The sequence below is a fragment of the Cydia fagiglandana genome, chromosome 5 (genome assembly GCF_963556715.1).
Source record: "Cydia fagiglandana chromosome 5, ilCydFagi1.1, whole genome shotgun sequence".
Classification (NCBI taxonomy): domain Eukaryota; kingdom Metazoa; phylum Arthropoda; class Insecta; order Lepidoptera; family Tortricidae; genus Cydia; species Cydia fagiglandana.
In genome coordinates this window covers 11858108-11882589 of record NC_085936.1, presented here as the reverse complement: position 1 = coordinate 11882589, position 24482 = coordinate 11858108, and the positions used below count along the sequence as shown (strand labels likewise).

Here is a 24482-nt window from a genome sequence, read left to right as displayed (position 1 = left end):
TCATTTGATATTTACCACTAGCTTTTCGGTGAAGCAAAACATCGTGAGGAAACCTGCATACATCTGCGAAGAAATTCAAAGGTGTATGTGAAGTCCCCAATCCGCATTGGGCTAGCGTGGGAACTATAGCCCAAGCCCTCTCGCGCATGAGAGGAGGCCTGTGCTCAGTGGGACGTATATAGGCTGAAATGATGATGACGTCAATCACAATGATATCTTAGCGTGGCGATGGCGTCCATTGAAGATAATATTTATTTTTAACCGACTTCCAAATCTCAAAGAAGGAGGTTATCAATTCGGTTGTATGATTTTTATTATTTTTTGTATGAAAAATAGGGACTCTAAATACTTCATAATTTTTAAAAGTTGTTGAACAAAAGTGTCACCGTTTGAGGAGTACAATATATGTTTTAATTATTTGCTCATGTTACAGGCCACACCCATAGGGCATTATTTTATATCTTAAGCTCCTTAGGTTCAACTTGAACAAATATCTAATTTGCTCAAGGTAAATATATTTCTTTTCATTTTGTTTTTATATGTATACAAAATGAAAATAAATACTACGATACGCAACTGTAATATACAGCTGTATTTTATTAAAGCTTATCATAACTTCTATGGTCATTGGAAAGTTTTCAGAAAAAGTTTATTTTAAGATATTTTTCTTCGAAAAACCATCAACTTTTGGGTTGTTTAGACTCAGAATCACGAGTACTATTGAATGAGACAAAGAAAAAAAATGAGTCAGTTTAGTAACAGTACATCCAAAAATATATGTGAAAATGCGTTACAAAACTGACATTTCTGGGACACATTTTTTTTCTTTTTAGATCGATATTCCTCGTAATTTTGAGTAGAAATTATCCAAACGTTGACGGATATCTAAAAAAAGTAAATAGTATAGTTTTAAGTGAAAATGCCCATATAGTATGAATGAAATCTTTTCTTGTCCCAAAATGTATGACATAAGTATAAATATCTACTCTAACCTACCTTATTTATGAAATAGTATAGTATATAGATGGTCAAGCAGATCTTGTCAGTAGAAAAAGGCGGCAAATTTGAAAAATGGAGGCGTCAAGGGATATCGTCTCATAGAAAATTTGAATTTCGCGCCCTTTTCTACTGACAAGATTTGCTTGACCAAGTATACATACTCTATAATAACTAATTGTTGCTCGTAAAATGCACATACTACACTACAAGTAAATAGTGATGGATAGGGATAAAAAACTCAGTCATGTTTTCTTGTAATATTTTCTTAATATTTTTTCAACTTTGTACCTAATATAAAGGGGCCCACAGATTAACAGTTCCTCGGACGGTATCGACCTGTCAGTTAGAACAAAAATTTTACAGTTCCGAACAATTGACAGACCTATACCGTCCTGCGGACTGTTAATCATTGGGCCCCTTTAGCCACCTATGAGTATGAAGGGTACGGTATGAAGTACCTTTTTGAACGAGATATCATAAGGGTAATAGGGTTCCAACTTTAATCTTACTTTGTCATTCTAGCTTCGGAACCGCCAAAAAACCTAAAAAATATTACGGTCCAATTTCAATGTTCCACTGCCATTCGCTCCACTGTGCATCACCCGCATAGTTTAAGCGTCTTCACCACGGCAATCTTATGTTCAGCAAACTACTTACGATTGAACGTCGGAGGGTCTACCGCGAAAAGCGAAATTCGCAAATTGCGGGGATCTTTCTCTTTTTCACTATGAAGGCGTTCATTGGAGTAAAAGAGAAAGATCCCCGCAATTTGCGAACATCGATTTTCGCGGTAGGCCCTCGGCTCCTTAGTTATCGCTGATACTATCGCTCCGCGTGAGCGCTGCCGTTAAAGTATTTGTTGTCAAGATACCGGCGCGTGCGCGTGTATTCATTTTGTTTTGAAGATGGCACCGGAGATTAAATATACTAAGGTCAGTCCATTATACTTACGTAATTTGTTAAAACCGAAAATATAATTAATAACAAATTTATAATACCTAAATATTACCTATATGAACTATTGCAAACAACTGAAAATATTATAAACTTCATATATGTACAATATTACCTACACAAGTAAAAGAAAAGAAGAATGTAAGTACATATTTTTTATCCAGAGGCAGTGAGTTTAAGTTTCACCCAAGACAGTAATTTTTCCAGTTTTCTATTTATCTAAGCTTAATAGCATCGTTCGTAGACATTTCTTAAATGAGAAGCATGTACCTATTGTAACTACCTAAATTAAATTTCTTAAATATATAGGTACCTAAAAGTATAGGTACCTATAACAATGGATATAGGTACATAGGTATGTCCTTAGTAATTTTTCAAGTTCATTTTTCTTATGATTTATTGTATGCACATTAGGAATTCAGTGTAATCATATTATTTAAAAATATTTCTTTTTTCTCATAATGTCAATATCCAGAAAGAAAACCGGGCAAGTGCGAGTCGGACTCGCGCACGAAGGGTTCCGTACCACAATGCAAAAAAAAAAACAAAAAAAAAAGCAAAAAAACGGTCACCCATCCAAGTACTGACCACTCCCGACGTTGCTTAACTTTGGTCAAAAATCACGTTTGTTGTATGGGAGCCCCATTTAAATCTTTATTTTATTCTGTTTTTAGTATTTGTTGTTATAGTGGCAACAGAAATACATCATCTGTGAAAATTTCAACTGTCTAGCTATCACGGTTCGTGAGATACAGCCTGGTGACAGAGGGACGGACGGACGGACAGCGAAGTCTTAGTAATAGGGTCCCGTTTTACCCTTTGGGTACGGAACCCTAAAAAATGGGGACTAAAGTGGCCCACTGACTAACAGTCCGCCGGACGGTATCGGCCCCTGTTAATCAATGGGCCCCTTAAGTTTGTATAGAAAAGCGGCCGTTTCCTTTTCTCTTAAGAGATTTTTTTTAATGACTGATTTCATTGCAGCAGTCTGTCTAGGACCTACATAGTTGATCCAAAGCACCAGTACGTTTACCTTACATAATAATTTAAAATTTTAATTAGAAATTACTATTGTATATATAGAGACGGAGACCCATTCTCTTGTGGCCGATATAATTGAACAGCTGTTTCTATTAAAACACCTGTTCTACTAATGTTGTGTTTACTTACTTTTCTGAAAATGTGTAGGTACGTACCTGTAGGGTAGGTAATATATAAAAGATAAACCAGCGGGCGCAGCATGGTTCCATTTTTATCGCCTATCACTATGGCCGTCACTTTCGCACTTACATTACTTGTTAGAAAGTGACAGGCATGGCGACAAGCGATAAAAATGCGACCATGCTACCGTAACTGGATTCTATCTTCCACCCCTTAAACTTACCTAAATTCTGTCGGATCTTCGTTCTTTGAGCACACTATTGAGTACCACTTGACCTTAATTTTTGGTCTGAATTTGTAGAAAAACTATTTAAAAAAACAGCTGCTACAAGCTAAAGTACCTATGCGTATTTAAGTACCAAACACGACCGGTATGTATATGAAAGTAAAAAAATAAACACACACAGGTACACACAGGACAAGTATATAAAAGTAAAAAATAAAATATTATATGTATAGCTCTAAAAGAACATAATTTAGATACGAAAATCATACTTATGGTCCGAGAGCTGCATGTTTGAAAAATGGACTAGTTTTGGCTTCCAATAATATTCCATGTTAAACTGGCTTATCCGATTGCATTCATTACAACAACCTAATATTACTTACAAAATCATTAATCATTAAGCGTATGGGAGCCAGCGAGAAAGGCGTTCTTTGACGTTCGCATTGTAAATGCCGAAGCCGCCTCGTATGGTCTACTCACATGGCCCACGATTGCCCAAATACACGCTCGCGAAAAACATCGCAAATACGACCTGGCTGCAGAAGATATCAGAGCCTCATTCACTCCCCTTGTGGTCTCCTGTGATGGCGCTGTCGGAACGGAATACGAATCCTTCATAAAAAGAACATCTCTTAAGAGCCCTTCAACGTGTACACTAGCGCCACAGCTAAATAATCGTGATTAAGTATTTAAATTTGACGAAAGACAAAGAGATATATGCGTCCAAAGTTAAAACGGCCGTTTTTGTTTTGAGTTCCTAGATCGACGAAACCAGCAACATAAAAGCTAGTTTTATGTATTCAAAAGGTACTTAAATACACAATACAGTACGTAGCGGCCCCCTTTTCTCAATATCTTTCATTAAATTTAAATAATCACGATTATTTAGCTGTGGCTCTTAAATAAGCTCCGTGAAAAATGGTCCAAACCATACTCACAAATAATCAACTGGATCAAAGTCAAAATACAAATATGTATCAATCATCAAGGCGGTCTCTCTAAGAGTTAGAGGAACGAGAAGAAAGATTTGGATCTGAAGACGGCTGTGGAATACCCATCCTTGAAGATTAGATTTCTCTTCTTTCTACCGTACAACTGTTTTTAAATACGTTTAAAATTGTATTATTTAATGTAATAAATGTGTTATTTCCCTTAATCATGCTAATAACAAAGAAATGTGGAAAACAAGGCCTCTGAAACTCTGAATATATTTAGGAATTCCAAAATTAGATTTCAATTTCGTGTAAAGGAATCTTCTCGAAAACGTTATTGGTTCTAACTTAGCCCCCCCCCCACATCTGGCGTCTTTCGAGCGTCGGCGTCTGTCGGCGTCGGTCCAGCGCTATGGAAAATGACGTCGCTGCGCAGTTGCGTCGACGCTGCGTCGACGTTGCGTCGACGTCGGCCATAGAATTGTAGACGCCGACGCTCGAAAGACGCCAGATGTGGGGGGGGCCCTTAGATCAGATTCACGTTTATCCTTATATACCTATGCCAAAATTCCGGAGCAATTCGGATATTAGCTACGAGCACATACCTCCTTTAACGGTTTAATTTAAATTCGTTTTACGAAAGCAACTGCTCTCACCTCATCTCTCCATCTCACCTTCCAACTCAGAGGGGAAACTAGGCGTTATTGGGATTAGTCTGGTTTCCTCATTATATTTCGAAAGTGGCACGCCTTACCGCTTATTATTTTTAGAACAGAATACTTATTGTAATACCTACACGATACTATCATTTTAGACAGATGTTTGTGTTCATTATTAACATAAATATAATATGGTTCAAAGTGATCTGAGATGATCTTTTCTAACAAACTCATCAACTTTACCCTCTACCTATATAGACTAAGTTTAGGGACTACGAGTATGTTCATCTCAATTTTTTTTATTAGAGAACCGTAGCAAAATATGCCAAGAACGGAACCTTTTTCATCCAAACAGTTTACCGTTAACTATACAGAGTGGAAAGATAAGTCGGGCCCTGGAGGTAAACTACCTTCAATCCTTAAGCTGTCTCATTTTACTTAAAGGAGACATTAGTTTATTTTTAAAAAGAAACAAAACTGCATTCAAAGATTTTCTAAAACTCGCTTGCCTCGCCCGGGACTCGAACCGACTAAAAATTCCAAACAATAAAAACTCGCAATTTTATTCTACTAGTCGATACAGTTAATGTTAATGATAACATTTCTCCAAGAAACATTAGGTCTTACACTCGTCTATCGTACAAAATATCCATAAAATCTAATATTTAGTACTTAAGATTTTTTTAGACAAGCCAAATTGAAGAAAAAAAACTTTTTACAAAAAAAAAGAAAACCGACTTCAAAAAGGATGAAATAAAATATTATCCTTTTTAAGTCTATGCGTTACCAACTGATATGTTTGAAGTCGGTGCCAAGCCAACTTTTGAAGCATACCATGATTTTGGTGCGATTCGATAAGGATGTACGTTGGATTGCCTTACAATGAACGTACTTTCTGTAGGTACAGTCGACGTTAAAAATATGTTTACACTTTTCGTCTTATTACAAAGGAGTAAGGTGCAAAAGTGTATAATACATATCTTTGACGTCGACTGTACCTAAGAACACACCTCAGAACACACGATCAAACCTTGGCACAGTCCGTATCATGTTTGTCGACACGCAAGCGTGGGATTGGGACTGAAGTTATTTCCCGTCCCTTATTCAGAGGACTACATTTCAAAATATAAAACAATTCAAGGAATTTACGTTCTTGCCAAATTTCACCTAAAGCGGTTCAGTTGTTTAACCATGAAAAGGCGACAAAGAGGCAGACAGAATTACTTACACATTTATAATAGTTCTAATGGTACAGTTCTAATGGGATTTATAGTCATAAAGCTGATTATTTTTGACGGGTATTCTTTACTACTTGGCTTGGCACCGACTTCAAACATATCAGTTGGTAACGCATAGACTTAAAAAGGATAATATTTTATTTCATCCTTTTTGAAGTCGGTTTTCTTTTTTTTGTAAAATGTTTTTATTTTTCCATTTTTAGTTTTAACGCATTGTTAATAGCGCGACGCGTGAATGAAAAACAACATCATGGTTAACACTAAATTCGTGTATATACTTTAATAAATATGTAATCTGGAATTTTCTCGAGTCCGTCTGAGAAATTATAATTCCTGTCACTACACTAAATCCATCCTCCGCCCCGCCACTGACCCAATCCCTCAAACCCCCCGATCACTCAACCTCATAGCGTATCAACCCCTGATCCATGTACCCCTCGGCCCTGAACCAGCACCCCTTCAACCACCATTACCCGACCCCTTAATCCCCGACCCCTTAATTCCTAACCCTAACCCCCGATCAGTAGCCTTACCAGCTTACCAAGAGTTTGACATTGATTTATTCGCTAGCGTGTGTGTAACTTACTTTCTTTGCATCTCGCTCGTACTGGCATATTAGTGCGAGCGAGATGCATAAAAAGTAAGTTACGAAGACGTTAGCATCGCTAACTTAGCGAATATGTCAATGTCAAACTCGTGGTAAGGCTACACTTGCACTACATCAAATTGGCGGTGTTCGGAAGCAAATGCTCGAGTTACTTTAGAAAACACCGAAATCACTTTACACGTGCCTTTAAAAACTGAGGAGTTCCCTCAATTCCTCATGGATTCCATCATCAGACCAGAACCAAAGATAATACGGAAACACCTTGGAGGCAACTCCTTCCAAACAAAAAAAGAATTACCTAAATCGGATTACAGGTGCCGGAGTAATCGCTGAACATACTACATTTAATAAATCATCATCATTATCATCAAAACAATCATCATCATCAGGTCTACTTCATCAAAGTGGTGGTTTTCGGGAGAAAATGCTCGAGTTGCTTAAGAAAACACCCAAATCACCATGCATGTGCCTTTAAAAATTGAGGAGTTCCCTCAATTCCTCATGGATCCCATCATCAGAACAGAACCAAATTAAAATGGGACCAACTCGGAGGCAGCTCCTTTCAAACAAAAAAAGAATTACTCAAATCGGACTACGGATGTCGGAGTAATCGGTGAACGTACATAGAAAAAAAAAAATAGCCACAACCGAATACAGAACCTCCTCCTTCTATGAAATGGAAGTCGGTTAAAAATGAAAAATACTTTGAATGCAGTTTTGTTTCTTTTTAAAAACAAAGGAATGTCTCCTTTAAGTAAAATGAGCCAGCTTAAGGATTTAAGGTAGTTTCCCTCCAGGGCCCGACTTATCTTTCCATCCTGTATAATCTAAAAAAAAATTCCAGCTTTTTATCAACAACGAGTGGGTCAACTCTCAAAGCGGCAAGAGGTTCGACACGTTCAATCCTCACGATGGCTCTGTAATAGCAAGTGTTGCTGAGGGTGACAAGGTAACTATACTTATACAGGGCGTTTTTTGGACAACTAGCGATATTGTGCGAGGTGATTATATAGGCCATACTGAACAACTTTTTCTATGGGACCAACCCCGAAATCCCAAAAAAAATTGGCCTTCCCATAGAAAACGTCGACATCCACTCAACCAAGATGTATGAAACGGCCAAAAATTTTTTGGGATTTCAGAGTTGGTCCCATAGAAAAAGTTGTTCAGTATGGCTTATATAATCACCTCGCACTATTATGGCTAGTTGTTCAAAAAACGGCTTGTATATCAACTCCACCTGTCCGCTGCTGAATATAGGCCTACCCCATCGATCGCCACAAACTTCGGTCCTGCGTAACAGGCATCCGACTCTCAGCCACTCTTACAAGGTAAACAGTATATTATTTACTTGTAATCTCTGGAAACAAGCATCTAGCAAACGGAGGGCGGAAAATTACTATTCCGGCTTAATTAACAACTTAGTTATGTCTCAAGCATAGCTAGGAAATTGAAAATAAACGGTATTAACAAAATCAAAAACAAACAGCGCTTTGTCGTTGAAAACTCTGAATAAGAACTATATTTACTAGCGCATTTGAGAAACTTGAGATCGGACATGAAACGTAATTTAAAATTTAAAATAACTAATTCAGGGATCGTAGGGCTGGCTCGTTCCTCGCCCAACGGATCGGCATAGCCATCCAAAGGGGGAACGCAGCCAGCCTTATGGGAACCCTTCCTCAGGGTTCGGACCTGGGTGATCTAGCCTAATATATACATATTCGGCTAGATCACCCACATTATGTTATATATATTTTTTTTAGGTATTAGTTTTAGTTTTTTAGGTAGTTTTATAATTTTAGGTTAATTTTATTCTAAGTTTGTTTTTAATTATGTTTATGGTTTTATAAAATAAAAAAATATGATATTTCAAAAAAAAAAACTAATTCAGTATTTATTCTAAATTTAACCTAAATTGATTAATTCCTCAAATTATCTACCTACTAAAAACATTTTATTTTATAAGGAATTGTACCTAAACATAAATTAGTCGTGCCCTGGTCCCTGAATAAACTTTCGTTAATAGGTACAAAGACTTAAATGCAAATCCGTCTAGCAACTTTCTGAATAATTTGTATCTACTTATATTTAACGTTGAAAAAGTTTAAGGTGGTATTATTCTCTTGGCTGTCCGAAATTATTATACTAACTATTCGATGCATAAAATAGCATATCGACGGCCTCGCGGACAATATGGCATTAATTGTAGCTATTTTAAAATGCAAAAGAAGATTACTATGCTGTATGTGTATCTCCCACACAGTTGTAGAGACGAACAGTAACGGTGACACAGCTCACACAGATATTTGTGAACACCTTGGTCGCTCCGATATATCTGATGGCGACTGTACCTACCTACTCATTTAAAATATTATTAAAATGCAAGTTTTTCATTACAGGCTGACATCAACTTAGCCGTGAGCGCCGCTAAGGCTGCCTTCCACCGCAATTCAGAATGGCGGCTCCTGGATGCCTCGGCTCGCGGTGAAATACTCTGCAGGTTCGCGGACCTAGTTGAACGCGACGCACTTTACCTCGCTGAGTTAGAGTCGTACAACAATGGCATGCTGATCAACTTCGCCCTGTGGGCTATCAAGGGAAGCGGAAAGTCCATTCGCTATATCGCTAGTCTGGCTGATAAAATTCAGGGAGACACCATCCCCGCTGGTAAGTTACACAGATTAACCAGAACCTTCTACGTACTATTCGTTTAATGTACCTACCTGTTGCTACTTATTTATCTTTGTTCGTGACTGTAAAACTAGCGGCAGTTTCGGTTTATTATGTTCTTTGAGCGATAAAAACAGATACAGATATATATCATATAGCACATGATCTAGAGGCATTTTATTGCTCTATAAAGTTTGTAACTTTTTTGCGAGGCCAATGCCTAGCAGCAAGTTCAAAAGCTAGGGATCTATGTTATGTTATAGTCAGTATCTTTGGGTAGGTATTTAAATAAAAGTAAACATTTAAACAAACAATATTTACATTAACAAGATTTTTTACAAAACCGCCTGAATCTGTCACTGAACGACCTCACTTTATTATTTGATCATGCAATGTTTTTATCTACCCTCAACTGGCATATGGAGCCATTTGAGGTTATATTTTGTTTACTTTTAATTATATACCTAATGATACAGAGTATAATTGTTGTCACTAACTAAACAGGTATTATTTCTAATGCTTATATTAAAACCGAAATATTTTGCAGATGGTGACGTCTTTGCGTATACATTGAAGCAACCAGTGGGCGTTTGCGGGCTGATTCTACCTTGGAACGTGCCTGTGCTTATGTTCATTAACAAATTCGTGACCGCTTTAGCTGCAGGCAAGTTTCTTATCTGAAACTTCTAGTCGTTGACTATAAAAAAGGACGAGACGATTATAGTTTCAGCTGCACTTTGAAGCCAGTTACAAAATATTTATATATCAATGACACCACTAAAGACTTGCAGTTGAATTACGACTGCAGCAGCCGGAAACGGCCGATATCACTGCCAATCTCCGTGATTGACAGTGATTGACGTAAGTGACAGAGTGCCTATTGCGAACCACGTTCGAAATGTTGCCTCTATGTCGCACTGGTAAATTCTTACGTACCTACGTGTGACAGGGAGGCAACACTTCGAACGTGATTCGCGGTAGGCCCTCAGGTTACACGTTCTAATCACCACAGCAATACGGGAACGACAGCAACGCAATTTATCAAGGAAATTGACAGTATCGTCGCCGCTGCTGCGCCACCAGCAACACTGCAGCAGTAAAGCTGTAACTTATTAAGTAAATGGGCTTACAATGAGACAGACGGAAACAGTGGCTCAGCTCGAACAGTGGCTCAGTCGCCCAAATATCGCCTCTTGTTGAAATTAGGTTGAGTGAGCCACTGTACCCGGCCTTTACCGAGCCGCTGATCCCTCCTCGACTCTACCTACATTTATACATGTTTTAATGTCACCTACATTATTTTTCATTGAAGGTTGTACGGTAGTCGTGAAGCCGGCTGAGCAGACACCATTAACGGCCTTGGCGTTGGCTGCGCTGCTTAAAGAAGCTGGTGTGCCCTCAGGCGTAGTCAATGTAGTCAACGGCTATGGCCCCAGTGCCGGAGCCGCGCTCACACATCATCCAGACGTCGCTAAGATCTCTTTTACTGGATCGGTTGAGGTAACAACCTTGCAAGCTTGAACATGGTGCTCGAGTGCCTCTGATGCCATGGCGTGGGCTGGCTCCTATTAAAATTTTGCTAGGTTGTTCGGTTAATAACAATGAAAAACGTTGAGAAATCTTCTAAGCAAACCCTATTATTAACTTTACCTTCTAAATTAATATTTTTAATGTGGCTATTTATGTCAGTTCCATCCAAGCCTACCTATTTTTGTCTTCCTAATACAACTTAGTTCAACAAAAACTATTATTTTTACTTTATAAATCAATATTGAACTGAATGCGGTTATTTCTGTAGTTCCAAGTTCCATTACCTATGTCTTTCTAATACAACTTAGTTTAACAAAACGCGGGTCGTTCTAAAACCGCCCAAGGAACTTGGTCAAGCTCTTGGCCTCACTGACCCCTCAACTTGTTACGCAGGTTGGCAAGCTGATTCAGACGGCGGCCGGAGCGAACAATCTAAAGCGGGTTACTCTGGAGCTCGGTGGAAAGAGCCCGCTCGTCATAATGGCCGATGCGGATTGTGCGTATTTATGAATGAATAAATAATATAGATGGTCAAGAAATCTTGTCAGTAGAAAAAGGCGCGAAAATCAAATTTTATATGAGACTACATCCCTTCGCGCATACATTTTTCAAATTTGCCGCCTTTTTCTACTGACAAGATCTGCTTGACCAACTATATTTATTTCAGGACAAGTCCCATATATGTAGGTATGATGTTAGTAACAAGTTAGGTATATGTACAATACTCAAGGTTAGTGTTAGAGTTTTATTTTTTACTGTTTCTGTTTTACCTCACTATGATTTTCACAATTGATGAATGCACCCACATGCATGCACATGCACATGGGTACGTAACAAGCTTTATATTCTTAAGTGTCTTTAAGTATATTCTAAAGTCTATGGACGTTACATGCGCGTTGCCTACGCTTTGAAAAGCCTACACATTTTTTATGTACAAACAAACCATACAAATATACCTATTTAATAAAGTTTCTTGAAGTATATATCCATAACATCAGCGTCAGATAATTCGACACGGCATCGAATTGTTTTAATGGTTAAACTTGATACCTACAACGAAATTTATTTGATTCTCGGAAAAAATATGTGAAAACTCGCTTATTTGGCCAAATTTTGAAATTACTTTATTTATTGATATTTTAGTCAGATTTACAGATTACCTACTTTTCTATTCGTTACTTTATTACAAACCATTGTAGCAAATTGTTTAATTGGACGTAGTTACGCGAAAACGTTCCAACCCACAGCGACCCCATTTTGAGATAAACGCAATTTTGTGTTTTAGCGGTACACTTTTTCCCTGTAATTATTTCAGGCAAATACTATTGGTTTTACTGTGGAATGCCAAACTGGTTATTGAATGATATGCATATTTTTTGTAAATACATAATACAAGGGGCATATAAATAGGTAAAACGAGTTTGAAACGTTTTTGCTAAATTTAATTTTGTATGAAACTTGTTAAATAGCAATTATGCATAAACGTTCCAAAACGAATTTAAGTGTATGTAATGAATTTAAATTGACCTAAAGCATATAACATTGTTTTCTTCTTTTTGGTTATTTAAGTTTGATTGGTTAAGTTTTGGAGGAGGAAACAGTCGAGTACGAAACCTCGATTTTTGAGATTTTTACGCAGGATGTTTCGCCTGTCCTCTAGGCTCTGAGCAGCCCTACGGACATCCGCCTCGTTTTCCCCCAGGAGGGCTAGGTCGTCTGCATACCCAATAATTCGGTGACTACCGTTCAACTCTACTCCGCCACCAGAGGCTATAACTTTCTTGGTGACATATTCGAGCACCAAGTTGAAAAGTATGGGAGAGAGCGCATCCCCTTGCTTGAGACCCGTACCAACATCAAACTGGTCTGTTAGGCCGACTCCCGTTTTCACCGTCATTTTGCTTGTTGAGGAAGAGGCAGTGAAGGTTGACCTACGAATTAGTCGGGAGAAAACTGAGTACCTTCATATGAAGCGATACAGAAATAACTCTATTCGTAGGAAAGATCTCACTATAGGACAAACCTCTTACAAAGGTGTAGAGAAATTTAAATATCTTGGGTGTATCGTCACAGACAGCAATCGGAGGGAAGAGGAGATCCAAACCCGAATTCAGAACGCGTTCCGGTGCACAGCTGCTCTTCATAAAGTGTTGGTGTCCAGGCTAATGACCAGAAAGACGAAACTCCGTATATACAAGACTATAATCAGACCGATCTTGATGTACGGATGCGAAGCCTGGACCCTAACACAAAGAGAGGAATACGCACTGCTGGTGGCTGAACGGAGGATCTACCAGAAGATACTTGGACCCACTCGCGGAGAAGATGGCTCATGGAGGATACCTACGCAGGAACCAGGAAATCGAAGATCTAGTGGCCGAGCCCAATATAGTCGGAGAAACGAAAGCCTCAAGACTCCGATGGCTCGGGCACGTGGTCCGTATGGGTGAAGATCGAGCGGTTTGGAGAGCGTACTCGGGCCGTCCGGAGGGTCGACGACCGGTTGGGCGTCCTAGGTATCGCTGGAGCGATGAGGTCGTGAAAGATCTGAACGAGCTCGGTGCCGTCGATTGGACAGAAACGGCGCTTGACAGAGAAGCATGGTGTTCCTTAGTGTCAGAGGCCAAGATCCACTTCGGGTCACTGCGCCACGGCAGTAAGTAAGTAAGTAAGTAAGTATGTTTCGCCTGTGCTGCAGTTGTACTAATCGCACTAATTTTAAGGGCGGAGTCAAGTTTCTAAATAAGTACACAGACAGAAAAGTGATGGGCAATCGTCGACATTTAATGTCGATAATCTAGTGATGTAAGAAGCGCTGGTGGCCTAGCGGTGAGAGCGTGCGACTTGCAATCTGGAGGTCGCGGGTTCAAACCCCGGCTCGTACCAATGAGTTTTTCGGAACTTATGTACGAAATATCATTTGATATTTACCAATCTCTTTTCGGTGAATGAAAACATCGTGAGGAAACCGGACTAATCCCAATAAGGCCTAGTTTATCCTCTGGGTTAGAAGGTCAGATGGCAGTCGCTTACGTAAAAACTAGTTCCTACGTCAAATCATGGGATTAGTTGTCAAGTGGACCCCAGGGTTCTCATGAGCCGTGGCGAAATGCCGGGATAACGCGAGGAAGAAGAATCTAGTGATGAGATGAGATGAGAGAAGTTATCGATAAACCGTCTTGTGTGAAAATATCTAGATCATCCTGAGAGACAAGGGGTTTTGGGTTGAGAGGGAACACATTTTTGAAGTTATGTACCTATAAAATCTATTTTGAACTTTTTGATTCTAATATTTCAAAATTGAAATTGATATGAAATTTATTTTTTGCATGGTCATGGGTTTACAAAATTCTTTAGGTACAAGATTGGCGATTCGAAATCTCGCACGAAATATCCTAATAGAGATTGGGTATAATTTTTTAATTTTTTGTTTTTTTGAGGTTGGGTGTTTCGAGATCTCGAGAGTCACACTTTCGAGATCGAGATTAATAGGTATCTCGACGAGATCGAATTTGACAGGTAACTAAAAATGAGTTATTTTAATCAAAAATCTCTAAGAATTCCATATTCATAAATGTGTCGGCGGCACACCGGCATATTTTTTTTTCAGATTCCTGCTACTCTTTTAAAAAAAATTGTAATTATAAAAAAATGTAAAATACGTTATTTAGTCTTTTCTACTTTACTCCCTTTTTTGTTCGAAAGGGCATTTTTTGTTCTAAAAATAGATTCCTTGTCCTTAATTTATCCGAAAATAATATATTACATGCCCTAATAGGTATAGTTTTAGAGAAATGCAGCTCCAAGTGAAGCGCGGCAGTGTTGAACTTCCCCCCCCCCCCAAACTAATTGAGAGGTGGCTCTCGATGTCTCCCCGGTCTGTATCTGCTCAAGACCAGCTAAGAATCAACTGTGCCAAGTTTCAGCGCATAGTCACAAAGTGCAAGGTCCCCATACAACGGTGTGCGCTAACAAACCAGCTACATGACATTTAATGACAGGTAGGTCCGCGGCGGCGTTTCGTTTCACATGTGCGTTTCGTTGGTGCTGTCATTTTACGGGAGCAAAGAGTAATAATGTTGCCACCTTTATTGTAAATAGTCCATTGATTGTTTTGACTAAATACATAAACTTAAATATACCATAGTTATTTATTTTGGTAAAAAAAATTTTTTTCTCTCGAACATATTTAATAGCAAAAATGGATCAAGTATATGTGGATCGTTTATAGCAAAAAATTAGACAATAATATATTATAATAAAATGTTCCAATTTATTTAGAACAGTCTTCGCAGCTTAAAAAAACAGTATGGATTAATCTAAAAGGTTTCAAATTACATGGAACATTTTTGCAGAAATAAAAAATGTATAAAGATTTTGCAAAAACGTTCCAACCTACATGGATCATTTAAGAAAAAATTAAATGCGCATTTTATGAATTTAGTATAATGTTTCAAGACAAGTGGAACATTATAACGATATGTTATTCTATTAAGAGTTTTTAACAATATGATTCAGTATGCATGTAATGTTTTTACTTTATTTTGAGTACACGTCCTTGGTATAATGGTGGGTTGGAACATTTGGGTCAAATTTTATTGATGAAACTAACCTAAAAATACTAGCATCTTTGTGTGCACATGATGTAATATGTCAAAAATAGTACCCTGGTTATGGTAACTCATTTTCGAGTGACTTGTGGGTTGGAACGTTTTCGCGTAACTACGTCCAATTGTATACCTGTTAAAATAATTAATGCTCAGCTCAGTATTTTAAAAACCTCAGCATTTATAGAAGTAAGTATCTTATTAACATAAATCGCGTTTATATTTCACAGAATTATTTCTAATTAAATATAAGATTTCGTTGAGGGATTTTGCTTTCTTGGCCTTTTATGTTTTTCGAGGAACGAGAATTATTAATTAATTTTCACAACTTTTTTTTTCTATCTGTATTTATACTTAGGTTGACAACACAAAACAAAGAAGTGGCGCGCTCATTCTTTCTTCCGTGGTTGACAACACAAAACAAAGAAGTGGCGCGCTCATTCTTTCTTCCGTGGTTGACAACACAAAACAAAGAAGTGGCGCGCTCATTCTTTCTTCCGTGGTTGACAACACAAAACAAAGAAGTGGCGCGCTCATTCTTTCTTCCGTGGTTGACAACACAAAACAAAGAAGTGGCGCGCTCATTCATTCTTCCATGGTTGACAACACAAAACAAATAAGTGGCGCGCTCATTCTTTCTTCCGTGGTTGACAATCAAGTATTTGTCTAGTATTGTTTATAAATTATCATTTTCAACTACGATTTTACGAGAGTTTTTTGTCTCAAACCAGAACCCCAAGAACAGAATGAAATGTAAATTTCATTTGATAAGTAGCTACAATATGTGATTTACTAAACCAAAACTCTGAAATTATAGTGGAATCAGCGGTACGCACTGCAGCGTTTGGTGTTTTTGGCAATCAGGGCCAAATGTGTATCGCCGCCTCACGTCTGTACGTCCAGTCTTCCATCTACGATAAGTTCGTCGAAAAGGCAGTCGAGTTTGCAAAGAACATTAAGATAGGACATCCTGCAGAACAAACCACACAACATGGACCACAGGTGATACGAGTATATAAGCTACTAATGCGCTCCTTGCGGCATTTTCAGAAACTAAATGGGTTATAAACTTTCGTCATTCCCGTGGGAAATATAAATAGTAAGCGAAGTGGGTACATTTTACTAAAATAATAAAGATTTAATTAAACATGCCTATAAGTAAGAGTATAGCTAGAAAATGATTGCATGTTTATTTAATGTATAATGTCCGCAGAAAAGATCACAAATCTGTGGGTTTATGTGTGTGAAAAACTTTTATTAAGTGAGCTTAATAAAAGATTTTTGCCCCTAATCTTCAATTTGGTTGTATTACAACCAAATTACAACACTACCTACAAATGTTTTATTTTTTCTTATAAATATTTGTTGATTCCCCCAAACCCCCAAACGTTTCACTTAAGAAATTGTTTTAATTAATTTTGACGTCTTTCCGTTTTGTTTTGTTATACCAACAGATTGACGAGGAGATGATGAATAAAGTTCTTCGCTACATTGAAAAGGGCCAACAAGAGGGGGCAAAACTTTTGATCGGCGGTCAACGGATTGGCAACCGGGGTTTTTACATTCAGCCTGCCGTATTCAGTAACGTCACGGATGACATGACGATCGCAAAAGATGAGGTTTTTATTTACATTTTGTACCTAATAAATTTTCTTTTAACCTTCTCCACTATAAAAAAAAATGATCTTACCAAAAAAAAAGAACTAAACTGATGTTAAACTACTTTTACAAAGTAAGATAGCTTATTAGACCAAGATAAGTCAGAGATGTAAGATATTTTTAGTAGGATCTAGTTCACCATACATTTACTATGGCAATTCATTGTTGCCATCAGAAAAAAACCTTCTTGTAGATCTTCGGCCCTGTGCAGAGCATCCTAAAGTTCGATACGCTAGAAGAGGTGATAGAACGCGCCAACAACACCAGTTATGGACTCGCTGCCGGCATCTTCACCACCAGCGTTACCAACGCTCTGCAGTTCAGTAAACATGTCGAAGCCGGAATCGTTTGGTAAGCTTTTCTTTATTTTTATGTATATGTTTCCGCAATTGCCCGTTATTAGTGAAATAGTTATTTACGATACAAGTTCGGAAAATTCGAATAAAATGCGAATTACCTATTCGCTCGTGTATCGTACAACATTTTACGGTAGGTACATATGCCCTTTAAACTTTTGACATACGCACGAAAAGTGCTATTTTACGCACTAGTGCGAGAAAATAGGACCAATTTTCAGATAGAAAAAACTTAATTAAAAGATGAGAACTACTTTCATTACATTCATTTGAATATTGCTACAACTTTTATGAGAATGGCAGTTTAATCCTGGTATAATCTAAGCCCCCCCCCCCCCACATCTGGCGTCTTTCGAGCGTCGGTGTCTACAATTCTATGGCCGACGTCGACGCAACATCGACGCAGCGTCGACGCAACTGCGCAGCGACGTCATTTTCCATAGCCCTGGACCGACGCCGACAGACGCCGACGCTCGAAAGACGCCAGATGTGGGGGGGGCCCTAATACAGTACGCATGTGAGATATTTTATCTAACAGTCAGGGGGCCGATTTTTGAAATTCGACTGCTCGGTTTCGTGTATTTCGTTAAATAATATCTCCACTACTATAGGCATTTAAATTCTACTAATAGAATTGAAAACGAGTGGTCAACACCACTAGATTCCCAATTTCTATCGCTCATATTTCAAAAATTAGCATTTCGTCGTGTTCCACCGATATTCGAATGACGAAATTGAACGATCGAAATTCAAAAATCGGCCCCAGAACTTACATTCCTACTGAGTAGACTACCTATCGAATTGTATTGTATTTTAATTTATGTTAGTGGTGAAATACATTGTACATACATTGGACGTAATTAAAGTCGGCCCTCTCGCGCATGAGAGAGAACTATTATTTATTTATATTATTAAATGAGCTTTGCTTGGTGCTACACCAAACAAGATAGAGCGATATTTTGTTTACTCTATGTTCATTGTTTTGTATTTAAGCTCGGCAAACACCCAAGCGGTACATGAAATGAAGCCTGCATGCGCTTTCTGTTATCTAACTTTAACTTGTGGCTCTACAGAGCTACTTCTGTAATTGTGCTTTTGATCTTTCATATTTCCATGGTTCCACCATATTGAAAAATATGAATCAACAAAAAATAATCATAATTATAACTATCGAAAACACGAGAATCAGTTGAGAAATGTAAACTTGTAAAAGGATGACTCACCCCAGCCATATATGTCATGTGGCGTCCGACATGTCATTTTTTATGACGGCCGATCGGTGATCACGTGTTCCATAGAAAACGAAGCGCCGGAAGCTCCGGCCCGGCCCCGGCCTGGTCTAGTGTGAGTCATTCTTAAAAGAGACATCCAGACAGAGATACGCAAGCATTTTTGTCCAAACTGAAACGGAGTCCTTCGTCACATTACGTCAATGAATGATAAAATGCACCGCGGGTGAATGTGAATACTTTCCTGTATTAAATAAATATCTATTATAATATAATATCTATTTTTCATTAATACAGGGTTAACCACTATCTGTCATTCAACCCGCAATCTCCGTTTGGTGGCTTCAAAGATTCTGGGATTGGTCGAGAAAAGTAAGTCTTGAACTTTATTTATTACAAACCACACAAACATTTTCACACTGAAATAGTAAATAAGTATAAGTAAGTAAGTGTCGAAACTAATAATTTATCATGCTTGGTAAATAGGTTTATGAAATGAGGACGATGGTACATATCTACGCTTGCTTTAACTTCACTTCAAAGTGTCTGCTGATTTATGTATGTCTTCCAACAGGCGTTTTAAATGAAAATAATCAATATCAGAGCACGATATCTATCTATATTATATTGGTATCATGATTTTAAAATTTGAATACGCCTCATCGGCTTCCTTTATCTAATTAAATGGGGCAGTGACAATTCGAAATCAAATAAACGAACGACAAATGACGGAGTCGTGAAGACCTTGGGTAAACTAATTTTCTTTAAGGTAATATTTTTTCGGCCTCCCTTTTTTACGGCAAACATTTTTGTATGCGGAACAACGTTACCTGTGATGTTAGCGACTAGATAGATCTATTTAAGTTTCCTAATAGGGTTGTAGAATTGAAATTAAATTTTATAAATAAATCTAGTTGAATAGATACAAAATGAGCAATTTATCACAATAAATTGGAAACGTAAGAAATATATGGAAATACATAATAAAAACGTAAGACTTTAGTTTCGAAATTTAAGTATTTTTAAACATCGAAAAAGGAAAATATAAGGTACCATTTGATTCCTCACATTAAAAAAAAAAATTGTACAGCAACAATACACATTATACTTACGCAATATTTCATCGACATGATCGCGATTTTCTTGTTTTACATACATCGGAACCGTTCTAAGCAATTGGCAATAGCGACATTACATCGTGACGTCACGATGTATTGCGATTTTGTTAGGAGCGTTTCGACAATAAAGTGCGTTTTTCAAACTTTAACTATGATTTGTGACTTTTGTATTGCAATTGATCAATTTGAGCAATCGATCATCCCCATCCATCTCCGGCGCCAATCTGAAGACAATGTGAAGACGGGACGAATTGTCCCGTGGGATATCCCGTGAGATTATCAATCACCTCAAACGTGTAGTGTAGGACCAAGATAACTCTGCATTTTTCATTGTATTTGCAATTGCAATAACAAACTGAGGCCATGTCATCATCAATGTTGAATTTTATGAAATATAAAATCGTTTCTGATGACACTTCCTTAATCCTTACTCTGTTCTATTCAAATCGCTGCAAAGTTAGCTTAGACGGACTCTATTACACGTTGACCGTAAACCACATGGCACTTTTTTTCTTATTTCAGGGGAATGGACTGCGTCAACTCGTATCTGGAGGTTAAGACGGTGAATATGGCTCTGCCGAAAAAGTTCTAGAATTCGACTAATTCAGCCCTGCCTGCATGGTGCTACATCAATAAAGATCGAGTGATATTTTATTATTTAATAATAATATTCATTGTTTATTAGTCTTCACCGCGTGCGGGTCGCTTCCAACCGGCACGTATGGAGGTCCAAGGGGGAGGCCTATGTTCAGCAGTGGACGTCTTATGGCTGAGATGATGATGATGATGATGATTAGTCTTCACCACACCAGCTCGGAAAGGCTTACTTTGCACTTCAAAAACTGATAGCAAAGTTGCATTTTATTCACATGTGAGGCAAAGCAATCAAATGCAAAATTTGAGTTGTTTTCTTATGTTTGCTGGTAGAATTGACTTTTAAATGATGATTTTGGATGATCAATATTTAATACCATTCATTTGGATTTGATTTGGTCTGGTTATGTTTGATATTTTACATTAATATTTGCTTCAGGTTGGCGTGGAGAAAAAATTTGTATTTCACTCGGGGGCAAATTTTGTTTAACCCTCGTGCTTTGAAACCCTCGCAACGCTCAAGATTCCAATTTTGGAATCTTTCGTTTGTTCGGGTATCAATATTAGTACGAGCAGTTAAACAACTACTTTGCCCCCTTGTAAAACAAATAACCATTGTAGTTTAGTGTTTATATTTTTCAAAGATTATTATTGTTTATACTAGTACCTAAGTGTAAGGGTTCCGTTTCTCCTTATAGGCGCGGATCCCCAAAAACTTGCATTTAAATATGTCATCTGCAACACGCATCGAGAAAATACTATTGAAAGTTTTCTTTTTGCGAATCTCCCTAATAGTTCGTTTTTTTAGCATTAAGGTATCTGCCCACTACACCGTATCATATCATGACCGTGCTATGAACGTGTCAGGCAAAAAAATATACTTTGTATGAAAAAGTATGAGACTATGCCCACTAGCCCGTTCCGTCACCGACCATACCCGTCGCGTGCCATGCACGGACCGGCAAAAATAGTCGGCGAGGATATTTTGCCGGTGCCGAAACGCTCCGTGCATGGCACGCAACGTTGCCAAAACGGTGCATGCAGGCGGCGAAACGGTGGGCATACGGGTTTTAACCGCATATGGTGACCGTTCTAAGCCCGTTATAAACGCGTTGCTATATTTCTTGCTCGCTCTTACCAGTCTGATAACTATTCGCTGGCTCTTTCTGACGAGTATTGCTCTCGCGAATAAAACGCGGGTACTAAGGGGATGAAACGCGGATGCTACGGGGATTATAGGCGGATGCTATGGGGATGATGCGCGGTTACTACGGGCACTAAACCCGTTATGTACAATGTGGACAGGGTGTAGTGGGCATAGTAGGCCGTATCGCGTTACATTCCGTGCCTGATACGTTCATAGCACGGTCATGGTATGATACGGTGTAGTGGGCAGAGACCTTTAGAAATAAGGTAAACAATCTTGATGTGTCTTTTTATTGAAAAACACGTTTTAAATATAAGTCCCGGCAAATACTCGTATGTAACAATTATGAATCTAATCATCATCATCACCATCATCATCATCATCATCAGGCTATAGTAGTCCACTGCTGGACATAGCCCTCCCCTAAAGAGCGCCATAGCGCCCTGTCTTCAGCTTGCCGCATCCAGCATCTGCCTGCAGTCTTTCGCAGATCGTCATCCTACCTGGTCGGAGGGCGTCCTACACTACGTTTGCAGAGTCGCGGTCTCCACTCAAGAACACGTTTCCCCCAGCGGTTGTCAGCGGTGATGAATCTAATACCTACCATCATTTATATTCTTCTGCTTTCATACGTTACTGATTTTAAAAAGCGTTTTTTCAATTAAAAGACAGTCAAGATCGCTACCTTCCTTCTAATGGTAAAAAAAAAACTATTAAATACTTTTCGTTTTTATTACACTGCCGCAGAATGTTTAGTACGAGTAGGTACCTAATGTTTTCCAAGTGTATGTAAGTACTTTCACTTTCTAAGAAATTTTGTGCAAATTATGGCTTTTGTTTTAGTAGAGCAAAGCCCCATTCTATTCTGTTTCGTGAAGTCCACCCCAATAATTTGCATGGCGTCTCCATTGAATGGGAATACCTCATTGCATAGAAATGGGATCGTTCCTCACTCGGTCCTCATTTCCTCATTTGATTTACGATAACATATTTCACGCACGGATCTATCATATGTTTCGAATGGTGGGTGTGCACGAATACCATGATATTTTATATATAAACGGGTGTGCAATGACGTTATTTTTTTTTTACTGGGCCATATCGTTGTTAATTTTAACAAGCTTTGTGTTTGTGTATATTATAATATGTTGAAGATAATATTCGTTTTGTTATAGTGAAATGATTGTACATAGTTTAAATTTTTAATGCCAATTTGTAACAGAAATGTAAGAAAAATATTCTTAAAAATCCCACAGGCAACCTGTAAAGTACCACTTCTTAGCGCCACTTGCACCATCCCACTAACCCGGGGTTAACCGGTTAAACCGGTAATCCGGTGTCAAATTGTACTGGTAGCCATGGTAACTCCAGATTTAACCGGTTAACCCCCGGGTTAGTGAATGGTGCAAGTGGCCCTTACGTGTTAGTGAAATGAAATTTTCTCGTGAATATAAGCGCTGGTGGCCTAGCGGTGAGAGCGTGCGACTTGCAATCTGGAGGTCGCGGGTTCAAACCCCGGCTCGTACCAATGAGTTTTTCGGAACTTATGTACGAAATATAATTTGATTTTTACCAGTCGCTTTTCGGTGAAGTAAAAACATCGTGAGGAAACCGGACTAACAAGGCCTAGTTTACCCTCTGGGTTGGAAGGTCAGATATGGCAGTCGCTTTCGTAAAAACTAGTGCCTACGTCAAATCATGGGATTAGTTGTCAAGCGGACCCCAGGCTCTCATGAGCTGTGGCGAAATGCCGGGATAACGCGAGGAAGAAGAAGAAGAAGATACGCTAGGTACAAGCTGCAATATAGCGCGGTTCCTGGAATTCATTTTATACACGTTGTACCCAATTATGTGCATAATACACCACACGGCTTACGACAGGGCAGAGCGGGCTTTTAAATATACGATATTGATTTATTAATCGCAGTGCATCTCCCTCACACAATCATATGAGCAAGCGGGAGGCACATATGAAATTAAAATCACATTTTTCACATCTTAATTTACCCCTAGTAAGCTGATTGGATCTGGAGATTAAACGAAAACGTTGCAGTGAGCGGAAATTGTATTACCTAGAAAGACATCCCCTTCGGTAGGTACTCGTATTTTCCTTTATTTGTTAAGTTGAAAAGCAATTTAGGTACCGGATTTTACTTCTTGAATAATAGGAGATTAAGGTCTGTCAGCCGCAAATTGAATTAAGTTTTTATACCTTAGTGGTGGCAAATTAGCTTAAGCCCCTAATGTCTAGCAGTCACAGTAGCCTATGGATGCTTGCATCTATGGTTCGCGATTACCAGTCCCCCTCTCCCCTCACCCCTCTTACCAGTGGGGAGACACTCCTGACTTCGGTCGAACTCAGCACCGTTCGGCTCAGCATTGCTCCGAGCAATTATTAGGGTTGGCATCACTTGACTTCCTTGTGCGTGCACGACCACAGATAAGATAATCACTTGAATTTTGTCAGCCCTAAATAGCCGAAAGGGATAGTGCTATATATTAGCAAGGGATACCATGATTCGACCCTGAATCGCTGTCAAACTTCGGGTTTGTAGGTAGTGTCCTTTCTGTACGTTAAATAAGTAAGTACTATTATTTCTTCTGTACTCTTACCCATGGTACCTATTCAATGTGTTGTAAGGTTAAATGACAGATACAGGGGGCCTACCGCAAACCACATTCGACGTGAATGCATCACGTCGAACATGGTTCGCGGTGGGCCCCCAGGGCTTTTCGCCACCAAGATACAAATTCGAAGTTGTAGAAAGGGTTGACTACGGAACTTAAATAAAA

At 38.6% G+C, this 24482-nt stretch overlaps 1 protein-coding gene across 1 annotated transcript; it reads left to right on the top strand.

Moving 5' to 3' along the window:
• The first annotated feature begins 1826 nt into the window (after positions 1-1826).
• On the top strand, positions 1827-20609 carry LOC134664482 (aldehyde dehydrogenase 1A1-like). The gene is made up of 11 exons (XM_063521159.1): positions 1827-1931; positions 7621-7725; positions 9179-9446; positions 9997-10113; positions 10762-10949; positions 11373-11475; positions 16404-16588; positions 17041-17205; positions 17439-17596; positions 19128-19202; positions 20471-20609. The coding sequence occupies exons 1-11, from the start codon at positions 1905-1907 to the stop codon at positions 20538-20540; spliced, it is 1461 nt and encodes a 486-aa protein (XP_063377229.1). The 5' UTR covers positions 1827-1904; the 3' UTR covers positions 20541-20609.
• The last annotated feature ends 3873 nt before the right edge of the window (positions 20610-24482 follow it).

Coding starts and splice junctions, on each gene's coding strand:
- LOC134664482 (XM_063521159.1), top strand. CDS start 1,905: ATGGCACCGGAGATTAAATATACTAAG. Junction 1,932..7,620: donor CGGAGATTAAATATACTAAG/GTCAGTCCATTA, acceptor AAAAAATTCCAG/CTTTTTATCAACAACGAGTG. Junction 10,950..11,372: donor CTTTTACTGGATCGGTTGAG/GTAACAACCTTG, acceptor CTTGTTACGCAG/GTTGGCAAGCTGATTCAGAC.